Source organism: Ovis aries, chromosome 8, assembly GCF_016772045.2.
Source record: "Ovis aries strain OAR_USU_Benz2616 breed Rambouillet chromosome 8, ARS-UI_Ramb_v3.0, whole genome shotgun sequence".
NCBI classification, from domain to species: Eukaryota; Metazoa; Chordata; class Mammalia; order Artiodactyla; family Bovidae; genus Ovis; species Ovis aries.
This window is the reverse complement of record NC_056061.1, coordinates 25,641,877-25,661,051: the sequence shown is the minus strand read 5'-3', so window position 1 is coordinate 25,661,051 and position 19,175 is coordinate 25,641,877. Positions and strand designations below refer to the sequence as shown.

General features: G+C 39.2%; 2 protein-coding genes across 18 annotated transcripts in view; one reads left to right on the top strand and one right to left on the bottom strand.

The window, feature by feature from the left end:
• Positions 1-45: 45 nt before the first annotated feature.
• FAM229B (family with sequence similarity 229 member B) lies at positions 46-14,578 on the top strand. Of its 11 annotated transcripts, none has more exons than XM_027972355.3 (4): positions 46-106; positions 5,536-5,611; positions 7,529-7,667; positions 9,346-14,578. In XM_027972355.3, exons 3-4 carry the CDS (start codon positions 7,543-7,545, stop codon positions 9,461-9,463), a joined length of 243 nt encoding a protein of 80 aa, XP_027828156.1. In that variant the 5' UTR covers positions 46-106; positions 5,536-5,611; positions 7,529-7,542; the 3' UTR covers positions 9,464-14,578. The 11 variants fall into 11 exon arrangements, 10 of the variants coding, with proteins under 10 accessions (XP_027828156.1, XP_042109240.1, XP_012037965.2 ...); XM_042253306.2 differs by having other exon boundaries at positions 5,455-5,554; XM_012182575.5 differs by having other exon boundaries at positions 5,455-5,611.
• Positions 14,579-15,001: 423 nt separating this feature from the next.
• The window catches only part of LAMA4 (laminin subunit alpha 4), a 144,687-nt gene continuing 140,513 nt past the window's right edge, over positions 15,002-19,175 (bottom strand). For all 7 annotated transcript variants that reach the window (XM_042253295.2, XM_060419476.1, XM_004011190.6 and 4 more), the window contains one exon: positions 15,002-15,460. In XM_042253295.2, coding sequence (XP_042109229.1) covers positions 15,315-15,460 — 146 coding nt within the window. In that variant the 3' untranslated portion in view covers positions 15,002-15,314. The remainder of the gene's footprint in view (positions 15,461-19,175) is intronic.

Sequence of the window (19,175 nt, the reverse complement as noted above, 5' to 3'; positions counted from 1 at the left end):
GCAAGTGTACTTGCGCCTCACCGTTACCATAGCGACTGGGCCTCCGGACCGCTGATCCTCGCTGCCTTGTCAACATCTTTGAGCGTCGGCAGCTCCGGAGGCCGTGGTAACTGGCGGGTAACTAGGCTTTGGAGTGGGATTTTAAAACACGTGTCTTTAAAGCTGTCTTGATATGTCAGAGGTTTAGTCTTCGTTGCCAGTCTTAATGCTCGCGTCAGTGGGTCAAATTCCGTTTATTCCGATTACTTGGGACGCGGAGTTACTTTATCTATTCAACAAGCCCTTTGTTCTGATAGAAAATAGACTGTGGATGAGCACAAAGAAACCCCAGACCGACAGACGTGTCAGGGTACAGCCGAAACTAGGTGATTATACCCTCTGACTAAAATGGCGCTTCAGAGACCTAAGCTGTGTATGCTGAAGTCGCATGCTCCCAACATTAACTTCTAGACCTTCTGGAGGATTCAAAAGAAATTAAGACATAGATCCAGCTCCAAGAAGCTTGCCGTCTAATTGAAGATACACACGAAATACTCAAAAAAATTGTGACCGTGTTGTGTAGCGCTGAGTATAAGTGTAATAGGATTCAGTGGGTGAGAATATAAACCAGTAAATAGAAGGTTGGAGAGCTGTTCAGTTGATCTCAACTTTCTTCTCCTGGGTTTGGCTAGGATTAGCATCCAAGGCCTCCACTTAATTATTGACATTGTGTCTTTCAACCTCTTCACTTAGCATTCAAGTTCATTAGCAAATCAGCTGCTTTCTTGGTTATCACAGTTTTCCAAAGATTTTTTCCAGTAGGTTTGCCACTGAACAACTTAGATAACTATCATTATCCTTAAAGTTTCCAGGAATAATTTTCTTGATACTTGCTGCTTGACGGCTATGCTAGTGACTTACATTTTATGTTTTTATTATGGCAGGACCTAAGTCTGTATAAGTCAGGATAAAACTAGTCACATGGGCTCCAAGTAATCATAAGGAGGGCAGGGATTACAATTTCTGGAAAACAGAAAGCCAGAAATACTTGATGAGCAACGTTTGGAAGTACACCACAAGCACTTGCAAACATGACACCAAAACACAGGATCTGTGGCAGGCAGGGGAAAGAAAAAAGGAGAATGACTTTGAATGGAAATGTAGACCTACTCCAAGGGATAAAGAACACTGAAAATGATACATATGTGGGTAGATACAAAATACTTCTCTTGAAAATTTCTTAAAGAGATGATTGCTTAGAGAAGAAATGATGTGTTGGGGTTTATGGTATATGTAGAAGTATGTATAACAACAAAGAAGTACAGGACATGAGAGGGGAAATAGAATATACTCCCGTAATTTTCTCGCATTAAAAGTGGTATAATGTTATTGAAGGCATACTGAAATGTTAAGCTGTATACCTTAACCTTAAAGTAGTCCAAAGCAACATTCAAGCTTGTATAGCAATACACCAATAAAGGAGATAAAATAGATTCATAAAATATATTCAGTTGTTTGTTTCAAAAGTACAGAATAAGAACAAAGGGGGAACAAAAAATAGATGGCACAAATAGAATATAAACAGCAAGAAGGCAGATTTATGTTCAGTCATATCTATCACATTACATATACATGCGTGCAACCCCATGGACTGTAGCCCGTCAGGCTCCTTCGCCCAAGTAACCTTCCAGGCAAGAATACTGGAGTGGGTTGCCATTTCCTACTCCAAGATCGTGTTACATATAAATAATCAAAACACTGTAATTTAAAAGTCAGAGATCATCAAGGTGGATTTTTAAAAGCAAGACTTAACTGCATACTGGTTAAAAGACAGCTACATTGGATATAAAGGTTAACACGAAAACTATAGGAAAAGATAAATTATATGAATGAGTAGAAAGTAGCTATGTAAATTTTAGAGTAGATTTTAGAGCAAGGGATATTAAAACTAAAACTAGGAAAAGATACATTACACGAATACTAGTGAGTGGAAGGTAGCTATGTAAATTTTAGAGTAGATTTCAGAGCAGAGAATATTACTAGGGATAAAGAAAGATAATAATAAAAATTTATCCAGAGTACATAATACTACTAAAAATTTATGCACCTAATAAGAGTTTGAAAATATGTGAAGCGAAAACTGGCAGAATAGAAAAGAGAAACATATTCATAATTATAGTTGGATATTTCAATATCCTTATTTCAATAATTGATAAACTAGTATACAGAAAATAAGAACGTAGAAGACTTGAAAAACTGTCAGTCATCTAATTACATGTATAGAACACGCCACCCAACAGCAGCAGGATACACATTCTTTTTAAGTGTACATGGAACATTTGCCAGATAGTCCATATTCTGGCCATAAACAGGCCTCAGTAAATTTAAAGGAATTAAAATACTATAAAGAATGTTCTCTGATAACAATGGAATCAAGAAATCAGTAACGTATTAATAACTAGAATATCCCCAGATATTTGAAAACAAAATATCACTGTTCTAAAGGGCTCTTCTGGTACTTCAGATGGTAAAGAATCTGCCTGCAATGTGGGAGACCCAAGTTTGATCCCTGGGTTGAGAAGATCTCAGGGAAGTTCCCCTGCAGAAGGAAATGGCAGCCCTCTCCAGTATTCTTGCCTGGAGAATTCTATAGACAGAGAAGGCTGTGGACTATGCCTCATGGGGTCACAAGGAGTCGGACAAGACTAAGTGACTAACACTAACAAATAACCCGTAGGTGGAAGAAGAAACCAGAAAGAAAAAGTTTAACTGAAGGAACTGAACATACAAAATTTCAAAATTTGTGTAGTGAAGCTAAAGCAGTGCTTTGATTGAGATTTATAGAATTAAATGCTTATGTTAATAAAATAGGTATCAAACCAATGATCTATGCTTCTATTTTAAGAAACTAGACAAACAAAAACAAACCCAAAGTGAACAGTAAAAAGGAAGTGCCAAAGATGGAGTTGAAATCAAATAAATAGAAAGCAGAAAATTTAATAGAGAAAAATCACTGAAACCTAAATATATTTTCCAGGAGATTAAAATTATTTTGTGGACTCCCTTGCTCATAAGATAAAGTCTAAACTCTTTAACTGGGTTCATGTTCCTGCTTGACTTAACCACTACTTACTCTTTCTGACCTGGTTTCTTTTTTCTGTTTTTTAGATTTTCTATTTTCCTTTCTGTTGGCACATGACCTTTATACATGCTGTTTCCTCTGTTAGCCTCCTTCCCAAATGTTTCAGTGTCTTTGCTTCCCACTCATTTCCACCTAGTTAATGCCTGCTCATCCTCTAGATTTTGTCCTAGTCTAGTGTGCTCTCCCCTAACCTGGAAACTCCGCTAGGACAGACACTATTTGATTTGCTCACTATTTTATCTTTAGTACTTAACACATGCCTGGCTTATGGTGGATTATCAGCAAATGCATATTTTTTTGTATGAATGAGGTAATTCTAATAATGGATCTGTTTTCTTAGGATGTGACCAGTTCAAAGATTACTCTTTTTCTGTATCTCATGAATCAATATCCTGAAGAGTGAAAGATCACATATTCTTGGGCTTATGAGAATTGAGAGAGAGTATTTAGAGGTTTCATCATTTTTTTGCTGTCGATAGTTTGCTTATTCATCCATTTCTCTGTGAATATACTCTGATGTATATACTCATACTGGATAGTTTCATCATTAAGACTACTTTTTGGTTTGTTTGGTTGTGTCATCCATATTAAAGAAGAAACTTGGCACAACTTGTGCCAAATAAACTAATTTAAAATGATAAATTGGGGGAATTTAAGAACATTCCACTTCCCTGGTGGCTCAGATGGTAAAGCGTCTGCCTGCAATGCAGGAGACCTGGGTTTGATTCCTGGGTCGGGAAGATCCCCTGGAGAAGGAAATGGCAATCCACTCCAGCACTCTTGCCTGGAAAATTCCATGGACGGAGGAGCCTGACAGGCTACAGTCCATGGGGTTGCAAAGAGTTGGAAAGGACTGAGCGACTTCACTTTCAAGAACATTTCACTTGCCAGTGCCTTATTTTGCAGTTTAAAGGTAGCGTCAATATGTCAGTGATTGAAAAGTGAAATCAGTGCCTCAGCACTCTGATTTTAAGAATTATGCAAAAAGATAAGAGAACTTGTGCTGATTGAATTTTTGTATCCCAGGCATTAGATTTTTATTCCTCAAAACAACTCTGTGATGTAGGAATTAGTACCATTTTACAAGCTTAGTGATTTGCTCAGTCTCAGAGCTAACATGGTGTTCAAATTTAAACCTAATTCTAATGCCAAAAGCCATGAGTTCCACACTGCCACCTCCATAAAGAATTCAAACTGTTAAAGAACATTTTGCCATCCTAAGGACCCAATGTTTGGTCCCAGCGATATACCAGCTAATAATGGCTAGCAATTATTTCAGTCTATCTGACCATGACAGGTAAATGGCTTCTCTGACTAAAATTGTGATAAACTCTTCACAAATAGCACCCTAGTAAGAAAGAGAAGGTAGAATTAAGGTTTTGTCTAACATCATCTTAACTATGGAAAATGCTCTTTTCCTACTGTATAAAGCTTATGAAAACAGAACAGTGGGAACTTAGCATGAAATGTAGGTAGTAAAGAAGACTTTCATTAAATGTGAAAAATGCTCGCTAGCATTTAATAGTTCAGTCATCACTAAGAAAACTGAAAAAAATTGAGTAGCTGAAAAGTAATTTTCTGGCTTAAGCGTTAAACTTAAGTATTACACTCAGTACAGTGAGCTGTTGTTGATACAGAGATTGGGAGAGAGAGGTTGGTCCAGAAGATAAGTTTCAGCTTGTTGCTGGAATGACAAATTGAGACACTTTATTCTCTAGCAGGTAGGAAACTATATGATAGAATCTCTGATGTCATAATTTCTGGGTGTCACTGGGCTCTTTGGTCATCATTCATTTGGCAAAGATGGTACGAACAGAGGAGAGTCTCAGAGTTCAGGGAGCAGAAGAGAGGGGATCCTCTGAGATGTGTTCTCCCTTTCTCAACTGTCATTATTCCTGTCATTTAGGAATTTCAAGGCTCTTTTGAGGAAACAAGAAATAAGAGGTAGTCCAGGCCTTAAAGAGAGGTTGTAGAAAGTCCTGCGCAGGAAGCACTAGAGAGAAATTTGTAAAAGTGCATTGTGAGGCCTTTTCAGTGGGGTGAGGAATAGGTAGATTAAATTGATCTGGGTTATTAATTAAGGGAAAGCCTGGCAGACAAAGATAATGAGAAAAATAACATATGAAATGAGAAGAATCTCATGTGGTTTTGCGCAGGTTGATTAGATGGCTTGTTTAGAATAGAGATGCAGCATTCATAGATTAAAATATTTAATGTTACTAGAAAACAAGGCCGTGACAGCAAGAATAAAACCCTCATATGTTAGAGACAATTTTTAGCTACGTTTTAGCTTGTGCTGGAGCTGTGAATTGTGATGTTTTATTTGTTAGCAGGTAGGAAACTATGTAAAAGAATCTTCTGATGTCACAATTTCTGGGTGTCACTGGAACATTTGACCATCATTCCTTTGGCAGTTCCAGCCTTCCCTGGAAGGTCAGTAGAAGCAATTGATTTATTCACCTCTACAGGAATCAGACTGGGCCTATTTTGGTAAGTCTATGTATCAAATTAGCTGAAACTTAATACTTACATACAATAGTTAAACTAAGCCATAGATTTTTACTATGGTTTTACTAACTTGTCATTGAATGTGACATTTTTTTTCCTTGATAATTGATACACAGTCTATAAAAACTAATATTCAAATTCCAAAGCTTTAATAATTTAGTTTTTTTATTACTATCATAAATACTTATTAGGCATAGAATACTGCACTAGGCATAAGAAACAGTTATGAGATATTTTTCACTTTTCCTGTCCTTTGCTGAAGATGTGAATTTATACAAGATAGAGCTACTATGCTCAGACAGTAAAGGGTCTGCCTATAATACAGAAGATGCTGGTTCGATCCCTTAGTTGGGAAGATCCTCTGGAGAAGGGAATAGCAACCCACTCTAGTACTATTCCCTGGAAAATTCCATGAACAGGGGAGCCTGGGAGGCTACAATCCATGGGGTCGCAGTGTGTCGGAGATGACTGAGTGACTTAACATTTTCACTTTCACTTTCCCAGGCACTGTTCTAGGTATTAAGGATTGAATCCAGGGTGACAAAGATACAGAATGAGAGTGGGGCCGGGGCGGGTGGCCGGGGACAACGATTAAGAAAAACATTTACAGAATTTTAGCACGCTGGTTCTTAACAGGTGGAGATTTTTCTCCCTTTTTCTACCAAGAGACATTTGGCAATGTCTGAAGACATTTTTGACTGTCACAACTTTGAGGATAGGGTGCTATTGGTGTGTAAGTAAGTGGAGGCCTTGGATGCTACAGAACTTCCCACAAGGCGCCTTCCCACAAGGACAGCCTTCCCACAAGGACAGCCTCCTTCCTCCTCAACAAAAAATTATGTGATCTTAAATGTCAGTAGTGTTGCAGTTGAGAAATCCTGAATCAGAGTGATGATAACTGTTATGAAGTAGTAATAGAATGCTAAGAAAACATATAGTGGAGGGTTATAAAGGGCACCTCTGAGAAAGTGAAATTTAAATTCAGACTTAATGAATGATTTGGCCCTAACAAGTAAAGAGTGGGAGCAGTGAGGTGGGGAAGAATTCCAAGCAGAGGCAACAGTGGACAGTCAGGAGCTTATTTTGTGTAGCTGTGTGTGTATCATACATATCTCATATATACATTGCATTGTATATGTATATATATTTAATGATGCTCAGCAACTGCTGAGTAATAATAGTTAACATCTATTGAGCATGTACTATGTCTTAGGCACTGCATTTTACATGTATTACTTCATTTAATCCTCGTTATTACCCTGGAGGTGGATACCATTACTAAGCTCAGTTTATTTTTGAAAACATACTTGGTTAAGTATCTTTACTAAGATTACATAGTTGGCAAGTGCCAGAACCAGGATTTGAACCCAGGTCAATCCAAGTCTCCTATGGCACTTTCTTTACTAATGCACTGTAAATGTGGAGGAGGAGCAGGGGTTACTGAATGGTCATGAGGGACAGAAGGAATAGCTGTGGATATCATGTAGATGTGAAACGGCTGTGTATCAAAGGAAGAGAAGCGCTTAGATAGGCAGAGAGGCAGAGAGATCAAGCCTGTTGTTGCCATAACCAGTGAAATAGTTATTTGACTAATAGTTAAATAGATAGATAAAGTCAGATAGTTATTTTTCATGTAACAGAAATGGACTTCAGTTATGTTAACCATAGGGCACAATGTAATTTTATCATCTAGTGGCCATTTAATATTTGCTCAAGACTTAAAATTGTATGTAACAGAGAGTTGTATAAATAGAGTGTATATGCACTTTTATAGATCTTTAAAAGTGTCATTTTTCAGAATGTTTCTATGTGCCTGTAGCAGAATTAATGTTAAGAATTCCGAAGAGCTTTTTGAAAACAGCTCACTTCTATCTCCCTTATTTTAACTTTTTAACCTAGGTTTTCAGTGAATTATGCCTTTTCGGTTTGGGACTCAGCCAAGGAGGTTTCCGGTGGAAGGGGGAGATTCTTCAATTGGGCTGGAGCCTGGACTGAGCTCCAGTGCTGCCTATAATGGGAAAGAGATGTCACCAACCAGGTAAAAAGTCTTCTTACCCTAATAACTGAGGAGACATATATGGCTATCATCAATATGAGCTTTAGTTAACATTGAATTAGTAAGAAAGAAGCCCCGGAATATTGCTGTTATTAAATTGGTATTTTTTATAAAGGCTTTTTTTTTTTGGTGTCGACCATTTTTTAAAAAGTCTTTGTTGAATTTATTACAGTATTGCTTCTGTTTTATGTTTCCACTTTTGACTGCAGGGCATGTGGGATCTTAGGTCCCTGACCAGGGATTGAGCCCACACCCCCTGCCTTGGAAGGTGAAGTGTTAACCACTGGACTGCCAGGGAAGTCCCCTGAAATTAATCTTAATAGAGCCTAGGTTTTCTTAGCATAGTCTGTGTATTATACCTCTGTAAGTCTGAATGGTAGACCATTTTTTGGGGGTAAATATTTATCTTGATTTTGTTATTTATAGTTTCAAAATTATATAACATCCCATCAAATAAGCAAACCTCAGTGTTCTTTGTGTGCAGGGCACTGTGCTAGGCTTAAGGCTATAAAATGTGAAAAAACTCAGACCTCAGATTTAGTGTCTCTTTGGCTTTTACTTGACATTTGGCAGAAGGTCAGTGATACAGAAGTGAAGATTCTATGAAACAAAATCATTTTTGCAAAATTGAAGAAAACTATAATAGGATTTTTTCTGCTGTTTACCATAGCAAATAGTACATTGATTTCTCATGGCTTGGAGATTTTCAGAACATGAATTTAAACTTAATAAGGGAGGTAACTTTAAACATCAGAGTTGTTCAGGTATAAAACAGAAATAGTTATCACTAGTCTTTAGAAACGGTGAAGGCAATGGCACCCCACTCCAGTACTCTTGCCTGGAAAATCCCATGGATGGAGGAGCCTGGAAGGCTGCAGTCCATGGGGTTGCTGAGGGTCAGACACGACTGAGTGACTTCACTTTCACTTTTTACTTTCATGCATTGGAGAAGGGAATGGCAACCCAATTCTGTGTTCTTGCCTGGAGAATCCCAGGGACGGTGGAGCCTGGTGGGCTGCCGTCTCTGGGGTCGCACAGAGTCAGACACAACTGAAGCGACGCAGCAGCAGCAGCAGCAGCAGCAGCAGTCTTTAGAAATGTTTAAGGTTGGGTTATTGTTTGGTGGGGATGTTGGAAAGGAAATTCAAGCACTTGGTGTATTTTTGGACTAGATGTCATTTAAGGCTCTTTTAAACTTGGGATCCTATCGACATTTGAATAGTACATGGAGTCATATGTTCAGTTTTATATTTTTCCACAAATAGTCTAGTTTTTAAATCACTCAACTGGAGTGATTTTAAGATGCATATACATATGAATTGCCATAGTATTATCACTTAGGTTTACAACTATGCACTTCCCTTTCCAGTTTTCTTGGCTATTAAGTAATCACTGCATACCTTTCAGAATGAACATATGGAAGGTTATCTTTATATTTATAAATTTCCTTTGATTAAATGTATGTTGCTAACTATTTAGCAACAATTTCTTTGCAGTGTAAGTCTAAAATGTCTGCTCCGTTAGTGCCACTGTGTTATAATTATTTTCTGACATTGAGAGATTTCAAAATGACTTAGCTGAATATGCATTCAAACTTTGGTGCTCTGAAAAAAATTTCCTTTTTTATATCTCACTACGTGTCATTTGTTGTTTTATTTAGGCAACTCCGAAGATGCCCTGGAAGTCATTGCCTGACAATAACCGATGTTCCCATCACTGTCTATGCAACAATGCGAAAGCCACCTGCACAAAGCAGCAAGGAAATGCATCCCAAATAGCACCATTAAGTCTTTTGTAGAGGTCTGACTAGGTCAAGGGTAATGGGCCAGTATCATCTTATGATCTGGTAAACAAATAAAAGTGGTGGCACCTTTGGATGATGACAATAGTTGAAATATTTACTTTTAGTTGGGAAAGACAGAAATGTAGTCTGTAAAACGTGTGCAGTGAGAAGTCATCAGTTATGTTTGATAGATAAGACAGACTAATATTTCACAGTTAGAAAGCACCTTCGAGATCATCTTGCTCACAGTGGATCATTAATATCAATAATTCATGGTGAAGCTTAAGTCACCTTGATTATCAGATAGGAAGGGCTCATCCTCAATGCTTAACGTGTTTTGGGCTGGTTTCCTTTGCTTATATTTGAATTGCTACTTAGCTGAACCCTTTCACTTGAATACCCCAAGCCAGTTTCTGTCTTTTGACAATGTTTTGCCCAGGAATGATTATACTGGGTGAATATAATGGAACCCTGTGGGTTATGCATTTTGGAATAATACCCAAGACCAAAGGAGATTCTTAGTCCATGGTTAATCTGCAAAGCATATATACTGCTATCATAAGGGAGCTCAGGTTATTGGTTAACTTTATTATAATGAGGTCAAGGCTATGATTCTGACCCCAGGGAATAATGATGTCTCCTCATCACACTCTACCTCAAGTCCCAGCCAGTCATCTTGAAATTGTCTAAAGTTAGTATTGAGAAACTTCAGATGGATCTTTTTATTTGATTAGACTTAAGGTTCAGTTTTGAGGTCTAGGCAAGCTTTTTCAGTTTTCTTTTTCTTCTTGTAATGGTTCCAAGAAACTCAGCTTGCTTGCGTTTCCTCTTGATGTTTGCCACCCTTCATTCTATAAAATTTTCTTTTTTCCAGAAGACTGACTTTAGTGTCAGATAGTTTCCCCAGTTTCTTGTCTACTTCCTACATTACATAAGGCTTGTACATAAGCCTTTTTAAATGAAAGGCTTATTATCTGTAGTTACATGGACATAGATGCATGTGTGCTACATGAGGCGAAAAGAAAACCTTTTCATCAGGGCTTTATAAATGGAGAAATTCTGAGAGCTCACATAGTGGTGAAAGGTGTCTGAATTCCAACCAGCCAGATTGGAAAGACTTCGTGAACATGTGTGGCATTGAATAGAGGCCTCAAAAAGGTCATATATCTTAATAGGAGGTCTACACTAGCAGTATACTAAAAACTAATATATGTGAACATTAACAAAGCTTAAAAATAAGACTTGAGAGAATCAAGGTGATTCATGAGTAGCTTAGTTATCTGCCAAACAAAAATTTAAGACGCCTTAAAGGAAGAGAACAAAATCCTTAAAGGAAATTGCCTAAGGCTGGGGAAAGCATGATGAGAACGGAGAAAGGAGTCATGAAAAATTCCTCCGAGCTCATACAAGGCTGGGAGTAATTTGTGTTCAACCATAGTGGAAAGATCATTTAATGATATATCAGTTAGATACTGCCTCAGCGGGGGTGGGTCTGGAGTGGAGGATAGCTGTGGACTGAAGGCTGCTCTGAATCTGCTGTAGCAAAGCTTAAACTGATTCCAAGTAACTAAACTGCATCCACGGAGGGGAAGTAACCTGCCCACCCCATGATTTGGCAGATTATCAGGCTTTCACCTATAAAACTCATCTACGACTCTACCCACACCATCCTGCCCCCGGTAGTATCCTCTGGGAATGGTGTCCTCTGGTGCTGTGAAGTTTATAAATTGAATGACCTTATCCATGGTAGCCAACATTTTCATCAACTTTTCAAGACTTGAAAGGTTACTAAAGACTTGAGGGAACGCTTGTCTCTCTGATATGATATGCCATTTTTTCCTTGGTACTCTCTCTATGCTAAGTTGCTTCAGTCATGTGTGACTCTTTGCAACCCTTTGTAGCCCGTCAGGCTCCTTTGTCCACAGGATTCTCCAGTCAGGAATACTGGAGTGGGTTGCCATGCCCTCCTCCGGGGATTGTCTACATAAATACAGGCAAATCAGAGATCCCTAAGGCTCAGGAGAACCCAAGTGAAGGAGTCAGTATCACTTTTTCCTTTTTGAAGATTGCCAAGTACTTTATAAGTGATTGCCTTGGGAGGCAAGATGAGGGGGTAACTTTTATAGAAACTTTGCTTTCCTGAAATTTGTTCAAAGAATATGTATTGAGCACATACCTACATGTCAGGTACTGTTCTAGGTTTTTACGACACATCAGTGGATAATAGACAAAATTCATGAAGCTTGACATGCAGGACAGTACCTCTACTGTTGCCTTTCTTTACACAGACTGTGTGTGTGTGTGGTATGTTGGGGGCATTTACTGCTTATACTGAAATGACCTCTCTGAGCCAGTCCTGTGTGTGTGTGTTACGATATGTTGGGAGCATTGTGGTTTTACTGCTTATACTGAAATGACCTCTCTGAGCCAGTCCTGTGTGTGTGTGTGTGTGTGTGTGTGTGTGTGTGTGTGTGTGTGTTACGGTATGTTGGGAGCATTGTGGTTTTACTGCTTATACTGAAATGACCTCTCTGAGCCAGTCCTGTGTGTGTGTGTGTGCGTGGTATGTTGGGGGCATTGTGGTTTTACTGCTTATACTGAAATGACCTCTCTGAGCCAGTCCTCTGTGTGTGTGTGTGTGTGTGTCTGTGTCTGTGTGTGTGTCTGTGTGTGTGTTATGGTATGTTGGGGGCATTGTGGTTTTACTGCTTATACTGAAATGACCTCTCTGAGCCAGTCCTCTGTGTGTGTGTGTGTTATGGTATGTTGGGGGCATTGTGGTTTTACTGCTTATACTGAAATGACCTCTCTGAGCCAGTCCTAAAGAGAAGGGATTGGCTTCACGCCTCAGTGTGGTAAACCTGAACAGTCTTAGTTGAAGTCTGTATTCACCGATTAAGGTAAGCAAAGACCCTACTTAACACCCTGTACTGCCATTTACATACAAGGAAATAGGGCCCAGGGAACAGAAATAGCCCAGTGTCTTCTGAGATATCCCTTTACAAACTGTGAGCCCAGAACTGAGGTGGTTCTTAATGGACAAAAGGTGTGTGTGTGGGCTACGTTGCTTCAGTCATGTCTGGCTCTTTGCAACCCTATGGACTGGAGGTGGATATATATTGTTGTATGTTTATAGAATGAGAAGTGTTGTGTCTTTAAATGTGTATGGTAAACACTTAAAACCATACTTCTAGATGAGATCATTTGTGCTTCAGCTTTTATTGCTATGTGCTTGATCCTTTGTGTTTTGCAAGTCACGGTTTCATGAGAAAATGTTCAGTTATTGGAACTCATCTTTTCACACCACTGGATAATGGGATGTTGCTTCACTGTAAAGCTGTTGGAGGGTGCCCTCTGCCAATCAGCTGTGGCCATGAGATAAGGACGATAGGGTACAGGCCCAAATAGGCTGCTCCTTCAAACCGGGGCTATGGGAGGCCTCATTTTGAAGGTGCTTTGAATAGGCAGGGGTCATGAATGACAACCAGTCAAAATTACTCCGAACATCCATCCATGTTTCTCTATATGAAGTTTCAATATACTGTGATTAAAAGAAAGGACAACTTCTCCCTAGACGGGAGTTGAGAGATGAGGTCCCACCTAAGAACTGAATCAAGCTTTTATAAATGGTAAACTCAAAAGTTTCTGAGTGTCATCATGCGGTTGTTAACCGGGTCAGCAGACAGGGGCCGGTAGGTTCTTCTTTGCCGAGCATAAGTGTGAAATACCAACTGCAAAGACGTGGCCTTGTAATTGTAGAGAAGATATTAAATAGAAGGATTTTTGTGGTTTAGTCTGCATACATGTGAGTCTGTGTACACACCAGCTGGAACCACTGGAGGCCCAGCCAGTCTGCAGCTTGGCTGGTGGAGTTGACTTTGGGCCACTGCTGAGAATGAAGGGACAGAAGGGCCCTCTAGGATGTCTCAGGAAAATTTTGGGAAAAGAAAATTGTAGGATGTTTCAGGGCTACTGCCTCCTGCTTGGAGCTAGTGTAGGAAACACTGTGAGGGCTTAGTGTGTTTGAAGCATTGGTTCAACCTATACTAGTTAAGGCCCGACTGGATTCAGAGTCTTTAGCCCAGAAACCATATTAGCCCAGAGCCCCTTAGCTCTCAGAAGGTTTTGTTTGGTCTGCCCAGTGTTTTTGTCATTTTAATTGCTGTTGTTTTTAATTAGTTACTAACTGAAAAATCAGGCCATTTCAAGCCCCTCAAATTTCACATTTCCGTCTTCTTTTGGAAACTCTGGCCCTTTAAGACTTGTGTTCTTTTATGGTAATAATTGGCTGAGTACCTGCTGCCCTTCTAGATGAGCCATGGCAAGTGCCCTTTTGATTTTGTCAGACCCAACCAGCTTCACTCGTGTATCTTTCTGGCTTGGTAGGTGGTTGAGTTTGTGACTCCAGCTTTAGAGACCAGCTGAGGGCTGGCCCGATGGCAGACAGTCCCCTGGAGGCAAGAAGGAAGGGGACACTCGTGCTGGCTCTGGAGGTAGGCAGCGGTCCTGTTACCAGTCTGGCTCCTCAGTCTAGCTGGATGACAGCTGGCACGTTATTTAACAGTTCTGAATCTCAGGTTCTCATCTGCAAATGCTGCCTTGGTAGGATGTGTGATGATCAAGTGAAATCTACTTCAGTTTACCTTATTGTGAGGCTGGCACTTAGTAAGTCCTCTATGAGTAGATATTAGCTATTTTCACTGATCATCATCATTATTATTCATGTATCAGAGACATGAGCGTAGTAGGGGAATGTAAATAATTACATATGTGTATGTAAGAGATTATTTTATTCCCTTAGTAATTCCTCAAAACATTTTATACTTCCTCCCCATAGCCCCAGTTACTCCTCTTACATACCTTCAGTCCTGTTGATATGAGGGCCTATTTTCTCATTTTGTCTTCAACGCTGATTTTCTTTTCATGTATAATTCTTTTATTTCAGTTTCTATATTTTAATATCCTATCAGCTAGTAAAACCAATTTTCCCTTTTCTAGATTTTATTACTATATATACCTTAATATGATTATAACATTTTATAAATAAGACTATTTGTGTTGCAGGTATGTGGGGAAAAAACTTTTAATAAAAGGACTTTTATACTTTTAAGTGGATGCATGATTTTGTCTTACTCTTTGCTATATAATGTCCTTCATGATTCCTACAAAATGCACTGTAACAATATCCTACAAGAACCTCTCCTCACACAATTTATTTTTCTTTTAAGGAAGTAAGGGGAAAAAAAGTAAGCATTTATTCGATTGAGGCATTCTTTTTTTTTTTTTTTCCCTTATCTGGAAACAAATTACTATTCTGATAATTTGTTAGAAATTTATTAAAACTTGATAAGCCTAAAATATTCTTGCTATCCTGATAGACCAAAGTGGTAAAAGCAAATCTGATCATCTAATTTTAGGCTTTATGTAAATCAGTAAATCTTTTCAGGATAAAGGAAGTATGCTAAAGACAGTTTGGTTTAAGTTGAATGTTATCATCCCTAAATGAAAGAGGAATCTGAGGATCCAGCCACACTTTAAAAATATGTGCCAGTGTTTATTTAGAATCCCTTCTATTTTATTAGAAACAGGAACAGGAATTTCACCAGCAGGAAGTTATAAAATACAGGTAAGTTTAACGCTCCTTTGATTGTTATCCATGGCAGACATTTTGGATCCACGGTAAGAATCCAAGTAAGAAATAATAAACATCCAGTCCCTGATGACTCATAAGTCCTGCTCAACTAGATGAAAGCTTCTACTGAGAGGAAGCACTGCCCCTCCTCCTGGCTGGCCTTGTGTTTCTTTCAGTGCTCTAAAGAACTTTGTGCTTGGATGGCTCTGCTGTGTCAGGCTGCTGGACAGGAGTTGATGCTCACGGCACCGCTGACCAGGGCTGCTTTACTGAAGCTCACCGGGCGCCCGTCAATCACGAAGTGACGGATGCAGCCTGTGAAGGGTCTGCCGGGGGCCAAGCGTGGTGTCAGTAGAGACTCTGGAAAAAGAAATGAACACCAAGTTTGCAATCGAGGCATCCCAAGCCCAAATACTACTTTGTGGCAAAAATACACGTCATAACCACTTAGATTATCACGATGCTCTACATGTCAAAGATGGAATACAGTAATTTACTTAATATTATCTGCTTTTGAAGTAATATGAACATGTAGTAATTTTAGAGTTTTGAGTATAATTCAGCTGTGTATTTACCACTGAAATTTACCACTTACAAGTAAAATCTCAGCAGTGAGTTTTCAGGATTTGCTTATGCTTTTTAGAGTTAATTTTACCTGGGCCTCACTTATTTTGTATGATTTACTGAGACAGGAAAGAAAATTCAGCTTCCAGACTCTTCTTGGAATTGGTTAATGTTTCTGTTTAATTCATATCATTACCCTTCATCCTTAATCCTCCACATTTTTGCCAAGCTCATAAAATATAATGAGAAAATAATGAATTCAAATAAACTAAATTTTAATTTTCCTGAGCTCTCAGGGTTTAAGAACTATAAATAGGATAAAGATAACTAGCCTAGTCTTTGTGTGGGTACAGGTGCCCTGGGGTATGCCAGAGGAACTTTCTCCCCTTATCTTAATTAGCGATCTGGAAGAAGCCTTGTGCTTATTAATTGTACAGACACAATTAAATGTGTTGAAATGATAGAAGCAATATAATTTAAAGCAATTTAGGGAGCTTAGGAATATCATGAAATTAAAATCCATTTAGTCAAAGTTATGTACAAAACAGCTATGTGAACAGTGGCAGATAAAAAGATGGAAAACACTCGGAAATCAGTAACTTGGGAAAGAACATAAAAAAGGACAGCAAGTTAAATACCATCAAGGGGCTGTAATAAGTTTTCTAAGTAATGTAGATTAAGAATATGCAGAAGCTTGTTTATTGAAAATGATGGAAATAGTATTTCATGTTTAGAATGATAAGCATCAAGTTTTAGATTTTTAAGTGGCCTAAGAGATCAATTCCCCTTGTCTCTAGATTAGTATGACTTTGTCATACTTTTGTCATTCTTCAAGACTGTACAGTATATGTACATCATCAGAATAAAGAGTGAACAGGAAAGAATATAAGGGGTAAAACATCTCTTTCGTTCATTTTAGATACTAGTTTTAGAACATGGATTTTGAATCTGCCCAGGCTTACCACTGTTTGGTTCATGGGGGACAAATTCTAGAGGAAACAGTTCATATAGAAATTATGGTTTGCATAATTCACTATATAATTTATTACAGTGGTGGCAAAGTGCCCCAGAACCCTAAGTAATTGATTAATAAAATCAACACATGATTTTAAGAGCAAACATTCCTCAGGTTAAAAGCTTGACTATATACAGAATAATGTAAGATTTTCAGCAGAGGAATGAATAGTTGCTAACTCAAAAACTTAACTTCTCATTTTGATTTTTGAATGATCATACAATAAAGTTGAATTTTCTGATACGAAGTTCATGAATTTCAGTGCATTAACTCTTTGTTGACAGAAATAGTGTGTTACCAGAGCTCTGCCTGGTATAAGAGCACTGGTTGGGATTCTAAGATTTCAGGACATACAGTGGTTTTGTTTATGCCTAATTTCCTTTAGTTATTCTTTTTCATGCCCCAGTTTCTGATATGATTTTAGTGGAGTTAATCTTGAACAGCTCAAAAATTATGTAATTAATGATGTTCATCTTAAATTATACTTTTTTTTTTGTCTTAGACTTGCTGCATGATCTGTAGATGGAATTAAAAGCTGCAGTGGTGCAGGCTGGTGGGTAGACCTCACTGGCCTTGCTAATTCCTGTGTACTGGCTCATTAGCTCAAATTTGCTATTCATGATCTGTCTCAGGTAGGCAGAATTTGGCTTCAGGTATATCCTGCCCAGCCAGCCTATGGAGCAAGTCTTGTAGTGAGAGATGATGGTAGTGTGTCATGCTGGAATAAGACTCAAAGAAACAGAAATCAGAGAGAGAAATATGTGTCTGAATGATGCAGTAAGCACTTCGGGTGCAAAGTAAAGAACAAATACTGTAACTTCTGTGAGGGAGGGCCATGCTTGTTTGGTCCATCTCCTGGAGCCTAGCACAGTGCTTAATAGACACTCAGCATCCCAGGTGGCGCGAGGGGTAAAGAAACTGCCTGCCAATGCAGGAGACACAAGAGATGCAGGTTGGATCCCTGGGTCAGGAAGATCTTCTGGAGAAGGGAATGGCAACCCACTCCAGTATTCTTGTCTGGAGACTCCCCGTGGACCGAGGACCCTGGCGGGCTATAGCCTATTGGGTCGCAAAGAGTTGGACACGACTGAAGCGGCAGCATGTACACGTTTGTTGTGTGATGAAGTCATGCTCTCTGGAAGCAAGGAGTATGCTATTTAGCTTCAATCATATTCTGCAGTGAGTGCCATAAAAGTGATATTCAGGGTGAGGTGGGGTGGGGCATGTGTGTAAGAAGCTTGTGAGTTGGATCCTCAAGGTCAATAGGAGTTAAGTTGGTGGAGAAGTGGGAGAAGCAAGAAAGAAGAGCATTTTCTAGAAATTGAGGCCTTGTGCTCTGTGTGAAGGCCTGGAGCAAAGTTCACCACTGAACATTCAGAGAACTGCAAGCTCCAGGAGGTAGGGGGAGGCCCTAGAGGCAAGGGGGCAAAGCGGGGAGAGATAATCAGGACCTTGTATGCTAGGCAGACTTTGATCCTGTAGGCCTCTGGGAACCTGCACTATTTTAAACTATGTTGTGATCTCCAGGAAGAAAGCAACGTGCAGAAACGGAAGGGCTGACAGCACCCATCTTCCTCACCACCTGCACGACGTGCAGTGTGGTCTTTGCCAGTATTTCAGAACTGAAGCCTGGAGCAGGAGGAGAGGACTAAGGAATGGAGACAGGAGTGGATAATAGAAGTAAAGGAGAAAGACTGCTTTTTGAGGGTCTCCTATTTCATCAATGAGTTGTTATTGTCTATATTGGCATTTTGAAAAATCCACATTACAAAGCAGAGGACTGCTTAGTTGCTACTATTTTGTGAGTACCCAAGACTGGATGCTTAATCTTTCTCCCTCTGTTGGTTAAAGCATTATTTGCCTTTACATGGGTCAGTCTAAAATAGTATAGTTAGGATGCAAAGAAAAACTATATTAAGTTTTTCCTTTAAATTCTCACCAAATTCCAGTTGTAAAACCTTGATTTCTCCCTCATGCTACCTTTATCATTCAGTTTTCCCAAGCGAATGAAGTGTGTGAAATAAACACTTGCAACAGAAGGTCATGGTCCCTGCTTTAGAGGCTTAAAGTAACTGTGGGGGGTCCATACGTGCCCCATCACCATCCGGACTACGCACCATTCTTGGCAGATGACAGCACTGATGTTTACAGAACTGCAGCTGGGAACGTCTCTTAGGGAATGTCACTATGTAGGAACAACAGAACTTATGGTCTGCAGCTGTTTTCACGTTTCACACTAGTCCTGGACGGGAAGAACTGTGTATTCTCTCTGAGTGTGGAAGAGGAGTAATTGTCACCAAACTTTTAGTCTTCTAAGGTTCTCAGATCCTACAGCAGCAGTAACAAATTTTTCTTTGTGTAAGAGAGAAAACAGTGTGTTTCGCTGTGTGTATGTGAGGTGTGTGTAAAGAGAAGAGAACATTCAGCAGACAGAGCAGAAGGAGGGCCCTATCTACCGTTTGGAATGCAGCGTGTAGTTCTCATCTGTTACTTTGT

Excerpts from the sequence above, each read along its gene's own strand:
- FAM229B (XM_012182584.5), top strand. The coding sequence starts at position 7,543 with ATGCCTTTTCGGTTTGGGACTCAGCCAAGGAGGTTTCCGGTGGAAGGG. Across the intron at positions 7,668-9,345 it reads AAAGAGATGTCACCAACCAG|GCAACTCCGAAGATGCCCTG; the intron begins GTAAAAAGTCTT and ends TGTTTTATTTAG.